Source organism: Erpetoichthys calabaricus, chromosome 16, assembly GCF_900747795.2.
Source record: "Erpetoichthys calabaricus chromosome 16, fErpCal1.3, whole genome shotgun sequence".
Lineage (NCBI taxonomy): Eukaryota > Metazoa > Chordata > Cladistia > Polypteriformes > Polypteridae > Erpetoichthys > Erpetoichthys calabaricus.
Genome location: NC_041409.2, coordinates 39,670,315 through 39,686,690, shown reverse-complemented (window position 1 = coordinate 39,686,690; position 16,376 = coordinate 39,670,315). Strand labels below are relative to the sequence as shown.

The following is a 16,376-nucleotide window of genomic DNA, read 5'->3' as shown; positions in this document are numbered from 1 at the left end:
TATGTCCTATTTCTTCCAGATGTAAGGCTAAAGAAATCTCATCAATTGAATGCTTTAGGGAATGACCAGCTGAGATATCGTGCACATGTCACCTGCCAGTTAACCTCTATAGTAAGAACAACAGGAACAATGGACTAGTGAGCAGTCATCATGTTGATAATGTGCTTCACCAGTGCTGTGACAATTCAGAAGAAGGTTGGGATGCTTCAGTCCAACAGAACAGTGAAGGTTTATGGCTGTCGTGACCCCCTCAGAAGGCAGGTTAGTGTTACTTGGAGATGAGTGTTGTCTATCTCACCCTTTCCAGCAGGATTCTGAATATCTTGTGGCCTTCTCAGCTAAACAAGCATGTGTGTGAATGACATGTAGGGATAATGCCATCTAAACTGTTAAATGTCACATAGAAATTATGGTCCAGCAACATTTTAACTCAGGTCATATTGGTGTTTTCAACATTTTGGGAGGCAAGGCTGGTCAGATGACTCCTTATGGCTTGCTCAGTGATATAGTGAACACTGGAAAATGTTTGACAAGAACAGGGCATTCAGTCCAACAAAGTTCACCAATCTTATTACCTTAATTTCTCTAAATCAATTCACGTTTTGAAGGTCCATGAAGTCCTACTTTCCACCACACTATTTGGTATTCCATCTATCTATGGTTCTTTGCATGAAGAAAAACATTCTAACATTTGTGCAAAATCTATTTTTAACAGGTTTCCAACCATGTCCTTATGTTCAAGCTGAACTTGCAACAACCTTAATAGTCCCTGTTACTGTTGGAGCTTATCAACTTTTTCAAACTTCAAGAAAATGTATTTGCAAATAGCATTTGCTATTATCATCCATCCATCCATCCATTTTCCAACCCGCTGAATCAGAACACAGGGTCACGGGGGTCTGCTGGAGCCAATCCCAGCCAACACAGGGCACAAGGCAGGAACCAATCCCGGGCAGGGTGCCAACCCACCGCAGTTGCTATTATCACTCTCCATATATTTGAGCTCACCTTTACCATTCTGAATACTGTTTTTTGACTACTAAAATACTGAAAAAAATCTTCTATGGGTTATCTTTCACCTTTTCTGTAATATTTCTCTCCAATGGTTTTTTAGCCTTCCTAATATCACTTTAAACCTTTCATCTCATGTTCTCATATGCAGTTTGTGATAGAGACACTAATCTTATATGCCTTATACAGCAGTTTTTTTTTCCTCTTTGGCTCCTTACTTATCTATCATAGAGTTCTATTTAATTTCTTAATGTTTCTAAATGTTGGAATGAACTTGTCCTGCATTATATGTAAAAACCTGCCCTACATCTTCTCAACTGTCTCCACACTTAAAAGACAATCCCAATTTATCTTACTGAGGCCTTGCCAAATCTGCTGAAGGTTTGCCTTACTAAAATGATGCACTTTACCAAAACACTGAAATCTATCATATTATGGTCACTTGACCCTAACGGATTAATTGCCTTGACCCCTTCTGATAATTACAGAATAATACATCTAAACAATTTAACTACTCATTGGTGCTGTAACATATTGTACTAAAAAAACAGTCACTGATTACATCTAAACACTCCTGTTCTTTTTGTAAGGCTAACCTAGTTAATATTTTGGAAATTGAAGTCCACCATGACTATAATGTCCCCTCTAAATTTGTCTTTTAATATTGTTAAAAAGATGTAACTTTAAATGATTTACTACACTGGGGCATCTATAACACACTCCTAATATGAGGCCTTGATAATTGGTGCTGTCTTGTTGGACCCAAACAGCCTCACTAAGGTGTGGCCCACCATCTACTTGAGGAAGCCTTGCATTTAAATTATGTTAACCATAAATAGCAACTCCCCCACCTTTTTGGTTTTGCCCATCTTTCCTAAATAATGTGTACCTGTCTATGTTACACTCCTGCCCATCTCTAATATTTAGCCATGTTTCTGTTATAACTGTTATTTGAAGTGTGTAGCCACATACATTTAGCTTATTTTTTTTAATACTCCTATCATTAAGGCAAGCAATCTTCAATGTATTGCTTATTTTACCTTTACACTTTCTCTTTTTTCCTGCGGTGGGTTGGCACCCTGCCCAGGATTGTTTCCTGCCTTGTGCCCTGTGTTGGCTGGGATTGGCTCCAGCAGGCCCCCGTGACCCTGTTCGGATTCAGCGGGTTGGAAAATGGATGGATGGATGGACTTTCTCTTTTTCTGCAGTGGGCTAGCGCCCTGCCTGGGGTTTGTTCCTGCCTTGCGCTCTGTGTTGGCTGGGATTGTCTCCAGCAGACCCCCATGACCCTGTGTTAGGATATAGCGGTTTGGAGAAGGACTGACTGACTGACTTTCTCTTTGTGCCAAAGGTTATCATGTATATTTGATATTATATTACTGTTCATTCCTTCATGTAAAGTTGTAAACCTGGCCTTTCATATACTCAACAAACCTACTGATACACCTCCCAAATACATTGGAACCCCTTCTGTTCAAATGTAACCTGCCATGGTTGTACAGGTCCCAATGCCTCATAAACCGATACCCTTCTATTGTGCTCGAAGATCTGAGTAGATTACCCTCTTTACAAGAGATTAGAAGATCCAATTCATGTCAGTATTTTTAAGTCTGAGTTACTTTCTGTAGTGTTTGTCATTAAAGCAAGCAAATGAGAGGTTGATCAAAATAGCTAAAGCAGAAAGCTGAAGCATGTCCTTCTGGGTGACAGGACAGTGAAGGACTGCTACTGTCAACAGTCAAAGTTCCCAAATGCATCACAACACTTCAGTACTGGACATCTAGAACTAGGATTAGCATTGGCACCTTCAAGACATGTTGTCCTCCAGGAGACAACAGTTTAATAAGCAAAAGAGTACCAGCAGTCTCAGAAGGTTACTGTTAATCCAGTAGCTGCCATCAAGTGAACAGCCTCCTGCTAGTCAGATTTTGCTCTAATCTCCAATGTCCAAGCTTTATAACCTGTCATGTAGGTGTGCCCTTATCATAATCTGACAAAAAACATAAATAACACAAATAAGTAGTCAGTCAGGCATACTTTCTTGTGTTCTAGTATTTAGGGCAAAAATAAACAGAGCATATAAAGTTAAGTGCAAAGGCTAATAGCACCTTGGCTGTACTCCTGCCTGGTGTTTAACCCCGATCAATTAGTGCTCACCTTGCAAAATAAAGTTATTTAAAGGGGGGATTCAGAGTGCACCAACCCTCAGTGCTACTGAACACGGCGAAAGACTAAAGGTAAATGACTGAACTATGTGATTGGACAGTCTAAACGGCTGAAAGGGACGAGGGGGTGTGTGTATAACAAAATAAATCTGGAAATTATTAAAAAATTAGTTATGGGATGGAATATTCACCTTCTAGTCTCCTCATTCAAATATGTCTGCTTATGCTGCTGTTGGAGAAAGATTACAGATGTGATTGAATTGAAAGTTTTAATGGAAGGATGGCAAATGTCAAAGCAAGATTTTTTTAAAGAGTGATTGATTATTATGACTAGTTTATTTTTTAATTCTTTTGTATTTCATAAAAAAACAGAGTTCTGTCACTAGTAGGGCAAAAATTGAATAGGAAAAACATTTAGAGCACCTAAAGGGATACTGAACTGAGAAATAACAACAGGAGTCATTTCTCCCTTAAAAATAAATAAATGCAGAAATATACATTTGATGTCAAAAATGGGGAGAATGTATATGAGAGAGGCTGTGGGGTACATGAAATTCAAAGTGAGTACAGTAAGTGTCAGGCTCTGAGGGTTCACATACTGCTTTGTATTTTCAAATCTATCTTGTCTATCCTGTATAATGTGTCGCTCATCTCCTTCTGCACTGTATATAGTGCCTTTCATATGTTTATCTGTTGCGAGTGCAGTATCTACATTGTAAAATAGTACCTTTCAGATCTACCTGTTTGTTAGATAGCACCTCTACAATCTTTCTGTTTTTCAGTTTGACTGTATCATATAATTTCTTTCATATTAACTGCCTGTTAAGCAGTGGTTTTGATGTCTAGCTATAGTTGTTATATAATGCCTTTCATATCTACGTCATACGTCATCTTTCATATCTGGCTCTATCCACCTGATATATAGTGCCTTTCCTATTTTTCTTTGCAGTTCTTATTCAGTGTCTTTCATATTTGTTTTTTACACACTACCTCTGATATCTATCTCTATTTGTTATATAATGCCTTTGATGTCTATCTATCTGTAATGTCTTTCATATTTATTTCTTTGCGTATTTCTTATACAGTACTTTTCATATCTATGCTATGTAGTGTTTTTCATAGCTGGCTATATCTGCCTGATATACATTGCTTTTCATATCTCTCTGTTATACAATGCCTTTCATGTTAGTCCGTTACAGCAGTGATTTTGATATCTAGCTATACCTTTTATATACTTTCATATTTATCTGTTTATTTCATATATAGTTCCTTTCATTCCTATGATATATAGTGAATTTCATATGTAGCTATATCTATCTGTTATATAGTGCCTTTCATATCTGTTTGTTGTTATATAGTGCATTACATATCCATCTATCTTTCTGGTTTTTTTTCTGTTAACAAATGTATATGTTAACCAAAACTTTAAAATACTGTAAATGTTGTTTGTTGCCCACTTTGATACTATATAGCACCTTTCAGATCACCACATTATTTATTATGATGCTTACTGTTACCTCTGAGAGCTGCTGCATTTTAACTGGCTTGTTTCAGATTATACTGGAAGTCAGCAGTGGGATTTTAATATGCGCCCTCATGATATGTCAGCCCTGAATTGAGCATACATTTTGAGCTCAGCTTAACATACCGTGTCTTTCAAATAGAAAGCAGATATTTCACGCTCCCTTACACAGCACTGCCTGGACATTCTGAGCATACTGTATATACTGTTCATATAATGTAGAAGGTTCTAACAGACACCTACGGTAATAGTTGTAAATGTAGTTTTAGCAGCTGTCCTCTTTTGGAGTTTCTAAGTGATGAGCCAGCAGATTCTCCCGTTAGGTATATTTAATAAAACTCTCTTTATCAGAACATCTCAGGTCATTTAGCCCTTTATAGCGCTGTGCCAACACATTATGAAAATGTACAAACAGATATTCAGAAGGACAACCCTGCTCAGCCTACAGTCCACTGATTATAACGCTTAGCAAACATGTCCTTGACACTATCAGTTATGCTATCAGTCACACATGCCTTTGGGTTCATTAGAAAGTGGACAGTAAAGGTAAATCCTGATAAGCAGAACAACCCGAGTGATCAGGTTGCAGTACTACACACACACAGCTAAGTTAAATATTTCACTTTCTTTGTGTATTTGCAGTATTTTTGGCCAGTGCAGCATCAGGCCTGACTAAAGTAATCCACCACTTCACAGAGCTTAGCTTCTCCGATTCAGCCAGCCGATTTAGTTGGAGGCCTCCTGATGTTTACATATCATTAATGAATATTGTGACATTCTAACTTGGTCAGGTTTAACTTTAAGAGAGTTGTATATTTGAAAATCGTCTGATGTATAATATGGTTGGTAAAACTCATATGGTGAACTATCAAAAACCTTTTAAAGCCAACAGCATGTGTAGGAAGGAAAACACAACCCAGTGCAGACAAAAACCCACCACAATTTTCTACTAAGTAAAAGTTCTGAAAAGTACTTTGGACCTTACTTGGACTCCAGTTTTGATTTCCGTCAGGGTGTCTTCTATGTGGAGCTTACATGTTCCCTGTGTCTGTTTGCGCTTCTTATGACAAATCAATGGGAGTGAACGTGGGGATGGTGGTAAGATCACCGCCTGTCCACTGCTGATCCTGGCTTTGTTCACAGTGCTTATCTCAGGTGCCTCATGAATCTGTGCATAAAAAGAAAACAGATTCATTTTAAAATGTATGCACTCATTTCCCTGACAACTGATAACTAAAGATGTTTTCTCATTTCAGGTACCCATCAGCCAATACACTCTGCCATGAACTCCACCGACTTTCCCAATGTCAATGTTAGTAGTAACTCCACCATGGTTTTGTTTCCTCCACTTGTGGACAAAATTGTTAATGGCATCACCCTCCTCATCTTGTTCATTACTATGGTGTCACTGGGGTGCACCATGGAGATCTCCAAGATCAAAGTTCATATTGTCAGGCCAAAGGGAGTGGCCATTGCTGTTCTGGCTCAGTATGGAGTTATGCCACTTACTGCATTTTTTTTGGCAAAGCTCTTTCAGCTTAAAGACATTGAATCTGTGGCAGTGCTGATATGTGGGTGCTGCCCTGGGGGCAACTTGTCAAATATCTTCTCTCTGGCCCTCAAAGGAGACATGAACCTCAGGTAAATACAGCAGTTATTAGCAGGCCCAGTCTATGATAAATCATTGTTGGTCTAGCACTAAAAATATGAGTGTAGAAACATTAGCTAATTGAAATGAAGTTAACAGAGTAGGAAAGTAGGCCACAACACCTATGTTGTCACTCAGGGGTATCACTCTCAACATGCCCATTCCAAGGCAATTGTTGCATATAGTAATAAAATGCATTGTATTTTTCACTCCATTTGAAAGTACATACAAGGATATTTTAAACAGAAACAAATAATTGGAAAAAGAACAGGCTGATAGAGAAAGTGCTAATCTTATTGGTGCTTATTCACTGTCACACTGATGGTCTAGCCATGGGGGTCTCAAACTTGTCCTCTTTTATAGCTGTTAATAGAATTTGTTAATTATTTACACAGTTTATTCCAGCTGATATTTTGCTACCCACATCAGGCTCAGCCGTGAAAACTCCATTTGAATAACAGCAGGCTAAATGTTTCTGTGGTCAAAATGCCCCTCCTCACTGTCTCTCTGCCGTCCTCTCTTTGTTAACTGAGGTGTGTTTGATGCCCTTGCTGTTTTGGTTTGTTTTTCCCTGCATGCACTGACAGCACCTGAGAAGTCCGGAGGGTGGATGGCTTTGGAGGGACACAATTCAAAAGCAGGTCCGGCAGTGGTGATGTTCTCAAATGTCAAATAATAATATTGTAATCTTATATCAGTTATATCACATTAGTATCTAACTAGGAGCTTAATCATGCAGCATAATAAAAACATCTGTAAACACAGAATCTTCTTAATGCCTCTCCTGGCAGAGTTCAGGAATTATATAGTGAAAAAATTAAAACAATGCACAACAGAAAGGAACATTACGTGATGTAACATATTGACAACAAGTAGAAATAATATATACTATATGAAAGAATAATATTTCATTTGTAGGCGTTACTGAATACTTAGTCCACAGTGATGCAGCACTGATTATCATTGATCTTCACTGCCTACACGCACACACCCACATTCCCAAGTCTGAGTCGCCAGTTAACCCTAACACACACATCCTTGGGATGAAACAGGAAAAGTGGAGTACTGATGAAAAATAACACAGAGATAATGTGCAAAATCCACATAGCAACAGTGTGGGCATGTAACATGAAAAATGAACACTGTTCTGTGTTCCTGAATTCCTGTGGTTTTGACTGGATTTTAATGTCCGACACTGCTGACACCCTCCAGAGTCTGATTCTTCTCCCAAGGTCCTCCACGTAGTGTTCTGCAGAGCACATGGACGTTACCAAAATGATGTGACCAAATGAATAAATATGTGTCAAATAACATGACAAGGTTTTAAGCATTAGTTCTAACTGATAGCCAAAACAAGAATAAAACCCTCAACTAAACTCAAAGTTCTCGCCAGAAACTAGAAGTCAAGATATGCAAAATGCATGCACAAAGTTTAAGAATTAAAATGAAACATAATCATAACAATGTAAAGAAGAAAAAATTTAGAATAGCAGTGGAAGATAATATGTGAACCAGAAAACAGGCAAATCTCTCCAGGAAGTCAAACACACAGCTGTCAAGTCTAAAATCAGTACTGTATATCAATATTTGTTTTGCATGGATTTGTTTGGCAAGAACACAATCTAAAGAATTACACACTAACATCTTCTTTTTTTCACTATGTAAAGTCAGATGATGAGGAAGTGCACCTTGCTGATGATGTGACTTAAAGAGCTTAGCAATGCAGTAGCAATAAAATTGTGTTGCCTGTGATAAGCAAAATGGCATCCAAAAAAAGACTCAAAAAATAATTCATCTATAATAAACACATTTTAAGTGAAAAACATATATGCTATTTAATTCAAAACCAAATATATGCCAGAAAAATGTCACATGAAAAAAATGTGACAGAAAATTCAGAAAAAATGTTCATCACAATCATATCATAAAATTCGGTTGAGTGTTAAATGTAAAATGTCACTGAGCAGAGTTGCAGTTGGATGACTTATGGTAAGAACACAAACCCCACAAAAGCAGTAATATGGGGCTTGGAAAGGCAGTGCTGAAGGAAGTTGAGTACACAGAATAAAGCACAGGTAGAAAGATGGGTTTTTGAAACTGAGAAAATGCTGGAAATGTTTGGTTTGTAAATGAAGGTGCCAGCTTCAAGAGAGCAAATGCTCATGAAAATCTGTCGAAGGCTTCCTCGCCTTTTCAAATAGGTGATTTGTCTTTCTGACATTATCTAAAGGACTGGCTGTTGAGTTGCTCACCTCGGCCCTTTGTGTTTTCTTTGCAGCATTGTCATGACCACCTGCTCCACCGTGCTGGCTTTAGGAATGATGCCGCTCCTTCTCTATCTGTACTGCAAAGCTCTCATTCCTAACGCAGAGAGTGTCATTCCCTACACAGGCATCATCGTCGCTCTCCTCATGACGATAGTCCCATGTGCAATTGGGATCTTCATCAATGCCAAGGTTCCACGCTACTCCAAGATCATTACAAAGGTACGTGCCTTCCAAAACTGGTGAAGTGATGGAAGCTGGGAGTAGCCTTAGTCACCTACATGTTTTCCATCATAGTACATGCCTGGTGTAGTTTCTGAACTCGTGGACTGCTTGTGGCTATAATATTCCTCTTATTAGAATAGCAAGCAACCTTCTCAGTGTAAAGATCCTTATTTGACAACCCAGCATTAACTGACCATATTGAATATCATACCAAAAGAAAATAGATGCAAAGTAATTAGAAGAAAGGAACATAAAAAAGTCAACAGTAGTCTGTGCAATAAAAGTTTTCAAACCATGATATCCATTCATCCCTTCCAGGTTTAGAGTTGCACTAAGTCAAAGCCTAACTCAAAATGAGGCACTAGGCCTTTGCAAAGCTCTCTAGCTCACTCATGACAGCCTCACTTACAATTACCATCCAGTGTAACCTCTGCGTGTTTGGAATGTTCTAGAAGAGCAGACAGCCTAGAGAAAAAAAACAAAGTGACTGCATTGGGATTTGAATCCTGGGCTCTGCAATTGCAAGACATCACTGCTAAGTTCTGTGATACCATGGCATCTAAAACCATGATCTTAAGAAATACATACACTAAGCAAATTATTAGGAAATGTTATTATACTGATACAGGGAAGGGCCTACTTTTGTTCTCAAAACAGCCTCAGTGATTCGTGGCATGGATTCCAGACCCTGAAAACATTCCTTTGAGAATCTGGTCCCTGTTGGCATGATTGCGTCACACAGTTTCTGCAGGTTTGTCAGCTGCACATTCATGTTGCCAATCTCCCATTCCACCACATCTCAAAGGTGTTCTCAGCTCCGGATATGGAGTGCTACTGTTGCTGTAGGTTTTCATTGTAAACCTTTTTTAATTACTGATCATTTTTTCTGCTGCTTCTATTTCCTTCATTTTAATTCACTTGTTGAATTGCTTCATTTTTACCTTAAATGGCACCCAAAAAAGTGAGCCAACAGATGACCAGCCAAGTCAGGGCCTCAAACTCCAACCAAGTTCACTCCAACCAGTTTCTTAATTAGAAGCCGATTATTATTGTTAAATTAAACATGTTATTTAATTCCATGACTTGCTGGTGCTCTCATTCTGCCATAGCAGGCATTTCCAAAACTGTTCATTTTCTTTTTTCTGAGGGCAACGTCAAAATGTCTTGTGGACCTGAGCAGACGAACATTACTAAGACCTTCACCTTCCTCTGTTCTCAGATATTAAATGATGGACACAGGTTATGTGGTCATGTGTTGGAGGCTCATTTTGTACCTCATTATTGTTTGGGTGCTAATTAAGAAAAATAGACTTGCTTAAATTAAAATTACAGCAAAATAGTTAATTAGAAGCAAAAAACTGGTCACTAATAAAGAGAAGGGTTAGAATGAAAATCTGTAGCCACAAAAGCCATCCAGTTCTATCAGATTTAGCTCCGGGGACTGGGAAGGCCACTGAAGAACACTGAACTCGTAGTTATGTTCATGAAACTAATGTTCTTTGTGACATGGTGCAAATTGTGGTCATTAAGGGATACACATGGTTAGCAACAATACTCAAATAGGCCATGGCATTGAAGCAATGACTGATTGGTATTAACAGGACTAAAGTGTGTCAAGAAATCATTCCCCGCACCATTAAGCCACCACTACCAGTCTGGACTTCATGGATTCATGCTGTCTGTGCCACATTCTGACCATATCCTCTGTGTGCCTCAGCAGAAATTGAGATTCATCAGGCTAGGCTACGTTTTTTCCAGTTTTCATGTGTCCAGTTTTAGTGAACTTGTGGCCATTAAGGCCTTAGCTTTATTTATTCTTGGCTGACAGGAGTGGAATCCAAACTGGTCTCCTGCTGTCATAGCCCATCCACCTCAACGTCTGACATACTTACAATACATTCTGAGATGTTTTTCTGCGATTATATAGAGTGTTTTTCTGCATTAGCATAGCCTTTCTGTCAGCTACAACCAGTATGGCTGTTCTCCTCAGACCTCTCACATCAACAAGGCATTTCCACCTAAAGATGGAAGATTATCACACTAAACAGTGAGACAGACAAACATTTCATAAATCTTAGACAGAAAAAGAGGTCAAAACCAAACAGTTTAAACAATAAAAAAAAAATTGCCGAATATAAAAAGCAAGAATCAAAGTTGAAAGAGAATGCACAGGAACTCTTTACAATGAAGAGGACAAAGAACTAACTACTAACAGGTATTTTAAAGTGTATGGACTAACTTGGACACAGGGGGTAGTGTTCTGCCATCTAACAGAGGTGGAAAGTCAAGAATTAAAATGCCTGTGACCTTCCTGAGGCACATTACTAGCGGCCATAAACATAGGGCTTTGTCCATGCAGAAGCACAAAAAACAGCGGCAATTGCAATTTACAATGCAAAACAAATGATGGCACAGAAAAAATTATAAACATGGTAGTAAAACATTTGGATAAAAGAAAGAAAAACTAGTGCATGTGATTTTTTAATAGAGTATAGAAACCCAAAATCATTACAAGTTCATTGTCATCGTGGAAAATAGAACTGAACTTTAATTGAGTTATGAACACCCTGGATGGTACAGGTAGTAGTAGTTTATTTAGATAGCGCCCTTCACAGACAAAAGGTCACAGAGTGCTGAACAGCAATACAATACAAATACAACAGTTAAACAAAACATAAGCAAAACCAATACAAATAATAAATAAACAAACAGTATCTACCCAGCACTGATTAAAAGTCTGTTTAAAAAGAAATGTTTTCAGTTGTTTTTAAAAGACTCAGATGTGCGCAGACCACAAGGCAGGCTATTCCATAGTCTTGGTGCCACAGACTGAAAGGCACAATCCTCACGGGTTTTTAGCCGAGTGCGTGGAGCAACTAAAAGGCTCTGTTACCCAGATCTAAGAGTCCGACGAGCTGTATAGAGTTAGTACAGGCTGGTTAGGTACTCAGGAGCTTGTACCATCCATCCATCCATTGTCTCCCGCTTATCCGAGGTCGGGTCGCGGGGGCAGCAGCTTGAGCAGAGATGCCCAGACTTCCCTCTCCCTGGCCACTTCTTCTAGCTCTTCCGGGAGAATCCCAAGGCGTTCCCAGGCCAGTCGAGAGACATAGTCCCTCCAACGTGTCTTGGGTCTTCCCTGGGGCCTCCTCCCGGTTAGACGTGCCCGGAACACCTCACCAGGGAGGCGTCCATGAGGCATCCTGATCAGATGCCCGAGCCACCTCATCTGACTCCTCTCGATGCGGAGGAGCAGTGGCTCTACTCTGAGCCCCTCCTGGATGACTGAGCTTCTCACCCTATCTTTAAGGGAAAGCCCAGACACCCTGCGGACGAAACTCATTTCAGCCGCTTGTATTCGCGATCTCGTTCTTTCGGTCACTACCCATAGCTCATGACCATAGGTGAGGGTAGGAACATAGATCGACTGGCAAATTGAGAGCTTCGCCTTGCGGCTCAGCTCCTTTTTCACCATGACAGACCGATGCAACGCCCGCATTACTGCGGATGCCGCACCGATCCGCCTGTCGATCTCACGCTCCATTCTTCCCTCACTCGTGAACAAGACCCCGAGATACTTGAACTCTTGATACTTAAACAAACCTCCTATGATGGAAAACAATTTTGGACGGCATTTTCCCTTGCCCGGACGCGGGTCACCGGGGCCCCACTCTGGAGCCAGGCCTGGAGGTGGGGCTCGATGGCGAGCGCCTGGTGGCCGGGCCTGCACCCATGGGGCTCGGCCGGGCACAGCCCGAAGAGGCAACGTGGGTCCCCCTTCCCATGGGCTCACCACCTATGGGAGGGGCCAAGGAGGTCGGGTGCAGTGTGAGTTGGGTGGTGGCCGAAGGCGGGGACCTTGGCGGTCCGATCCTTGGCTACAGAAGCTGGCTCTTGGGACGTGGAAAAAAGGAGCTTGTACAAAAACTTTAAAATTAATTCTATAAAACACTGGGAGCCAGTGCAGTGTGTGCAAAATGGGGGTGATATGATCACTCTGGCTAGGGCGAGTTAGGAGCATGGCAGCTGCATTTTGGACTAACTGAAGACGTGAGAGAGAAGACTTGCTCAGACCCGTATAAAGAGCATTACAGTAATCAAGTCGTGTGGAAATAAAAGAATGAACAAGCATCTCCAATTCTGACTTTGAAACAGCATTTCCTAGTTTAGAAAGATTTCTTAAATGAAAGAAACACAAGCGGCTGACTGATCTTACATATTCATCAAGTGTCAGGGACTGGTCAAAAATAACCCCAAGGTTACGTAAACTTGACTTAATCACAGGAGAGTCAGAAGATAATTTTAAGATAATCTCAGAATAAAGAACAAGAGGAGCAACAATTAGTACCTCAGTCTTTCCCGAACTGCAGGTAATTACTACTGAGCCAGTTGTTAACCTGAGACAGACAATCAACCAAAGTGACCAAAGTATTAATTTGGTTAGTTTGAAATGAAAAATAAAGCTGTATATCATATGCATAAAGATGATACGAGATAACCTTAAAAGAGTTAAGAATCTGTGATAAGAGAAGAATATATAAAGAGGAAAATAAAAAAGGTCCAAGAACCGAGCCCTGCGGCACTCTATATGTCAAAGGAGCAGAAGTCAGGTGAAAAGCCAGCCACACCGACTGAGAAACTCCTATTCAACAAATAAGAGGAGAACCAGTCCAAAGCAAAGCCAGAGACACTTAACCACTCTGATCGATTAATTAAAATCCAATGGTCCACTGTATCAAAGGCTGCGGTAAGATTTAACAGTACAAGCACAGCTCACTGGCCTGCATCAGCAGCAATTAAAAGATCATTAAAAACTTTAAGAAGAGCTGTTTCTGTGGAATGTCAGCTCCGAAAACCAGATTGAAAAGAATCAAAGAACCGCTGCTCCTCTAAGAAGGCACAGAGTTGCTGTTCAACCACCTTTCCCAAAACTTTGCAATAAAAGGCAGTTTTGAAATTGGCCTGTAATTACTCAAAATAGAGGGATCAGAATTGGATTTTTTCAACAGTGGTTGAATTACAGCTGCTAAAATACGATGGAACCACACCAGATCTCAAGGAGGACATTCAAAAGGCACAGACCTATAAAACTCAAAGTTTTTAACATTAATGACGTTGGCAAGGGACATGATGAAGATTTCATCTTTCTGAGCAAGTTGGGAAGATCAGAAAGTTAAACTTCTGAGAACACAAAAAACTCAGAACGTGAGTGAATGAGATCACTAGATAAGACAACTGGAACAATATCATCCCAAACAGCATTAACCTTGCCAATAAAAACATTTAAGAAAATTATTACAGTCAGTATCAGAAAAAACCTGAATAATAGATCGAGTTGAGGAAATAATATTGTGAATAGTATCAAATAGCACTTTGGGATTACACTTGTGAGTCTGAATAAGATTAGAAAAATAAGATGTTCTAACATCCTTAACCAAAGAATTAAAAGAAGTAATTGCTTTAAGTAAGAATGATGAACTTTCAGAATAGGAGACTTCCATAGGCGCTCCGCTTTTCGACAAGAACGCCTAAGATCACGAATGGAGTCATTCATCCAAGGAACTGAGTGGGTAAAGAACACTGCCTGATTTTAAAAGGAACAATCATTATTCAAAATATCAGTACAATGGTCATTAAAACATTGAACTGCTAACTCAACATTATCAACATTAGTACCGGCATCAGATACCAAAAACAAATCAACAAACTGATTAATTACTGACTCATTAATGAAACGAGTATGCCTAGAGTTAACAGAAGGTGACAAGTCAAACAAAACGCACTAATGATCACTAAAGGTTACATCACAAATAGTAACATCATTCAAGGTAACTCCATATGAAAAAAACAAATCCAATGTGTGTCCCCCCACCACTGTGGGTAGGGCCAACAATATGTATAAAATTAAAAGAGTTGGTGATACACAAAAATTTGGAAGCCACACTACATAAAATATCATCCACATGGATGTTAAAGTCACCAAGCATTATTATTATTCTATGCAGCTTAATAATGGTGGATACAAAGTCTTGAAAATCAGCAAGAAAAGGACTAATCGTACCAGGTGGACAATAAATTAAAATACAATGTATTGGGGTTACACGGCCAACTTTAACAATCTGAAGTTCAATAGTCTAATAGGAAATGGTAGTAACAGAATGACATAAAAATAACTTCTTAAAAACCATGGCGATCCCTCCTCCATGGCTGGAGAGCCACAGTGTGCTAATGAAAGAGCAGTCCTCAGGGCACAATTCTATCAGATTAGGAAAATCAGAATCGCGCTGCCAAATCTCCGTCAGGAACATGAAATCCAATTTATGACTAGTAAAAAAGTCATTCAAAATAAATAACGTGTTTGTGATAGAGTGTGCATTAATCAGTGCTACCTTAGCTGGTAGAGTCATAAAAATAGCATCCGTCAAAGTAGCATTGCCTGGAATACAAGAGATAGTGCAGAGCAGTCCGGGATTACTCTCTCGGCGAACTCGGCGTCTCGGACGGGGGGGCAGAACACCAACACATTGGGTAATCCAGGCAGGCAGAACAGATCTCAAACACGCCGGCCTGGTCTGGTAATCAAACAGAGATTGCGAGTCCACACCAAAAGCACAGCACCATAAATGCCGAAACCTCGCTTGCACAACTGCCCTTTTTCCATGTTTCCTCCGACGGGCTCCCAGGTTGACATGGGCACTGTTAACCAATGCAGCATTCACAAACGGGAGGGGGAAAAAGGTATAGTTGTAATGCTAGGAAAAATTTTCCATTCCTGATCTAATGTTGATCAATGAAATTCGACCGTATACTACGACTAGTGTCACAAAATAAACAAAAAACACAAAAATATCCCACAACCGCAATGAGCACAGCAAGACAAAGGCAAAGGCACAGCCTAACAGAGGTACCATCTTCAAAAAATTATGAACCATAGGAAAAGAAACAGGCGGCGGTTGCAATTTAAAGGGTCAACACAAAGTCGAAGTCAGAGAACAAGCCGAGGTGTAAACATCAAAAGAGCTGTTTGTGCCAGATATCAAAAACAAAACACAGAAAAAATAAATATCAAGAAAACTTTGCTCCAATTACTAACTCCAGCTTGATTTGCTTCCCTCTTACTCACACTACAAGTCTGTTATGACTTGTGATTGAAAGAGAAAATTGGGAGGTGTATGAAGTTGAAAGTGAAGCTGATTTCATTTACCAGGCAGTCAATAATATTGTAGCGACCTACGCATCAGGTACGAAAAGAGAAGAAGTAAGAAAAAAAAAACCAGACAGACGTAGTAAAGTCTCACAAAAGTTTACTTGAACAATAAAGAAGAGAACGCCGACTTCGTAACCCCAACACACCTCTTCTCGCTCCCTCTCCACCCTCCTCCCGTCCCTGGTCCCGCCCCCCCCTTACCGCACACTTCAATACCCCACTGTCAGTCTTCCACACTGTACTCCACCCTTCCTCAATCGGACCCAACAGTCACTCCAAAAAAAAAAGGCTTCAACCTGGCTGGGACGCTACAATATCATTCGTCAATCCAAAA

At 39.9% G+C, this 16,376-nt stretch overlaps 1 protein-coding gene across 1 annotated transcript in view; it reads left to right on the top strand.

Annotated features, from left to right (window-relative positions):
- Nucleotides 1–3,086: 3,086 nt before the first annotated feature.
- The window catches only part of LOC114666368 (hepatic sodium/bile acid cotransporter-like), a 34,681-nt gene continuing 21,391 nt past the window's right edge, over nt 3,087–16,376 (top strand). Inside the window, exons 1-3 of the mRNA XM_028821197.2 lie at nt 3,087–3,248; nt 5,955–6,339; nt 8,625–8,832. Coding sequence (XP_028677030.1) covers nt 5,981–6,339; nt 8,625–8,832 — 567 coding nt within the window. The 5' untranslated portion in view covers nt 3,087–3,248; nt 5,955–5,980. The remainder of the gene's footprint in view (nt 3,249–5,954; nt 6,340–8,624; nt 8,833–16,376) is intronic.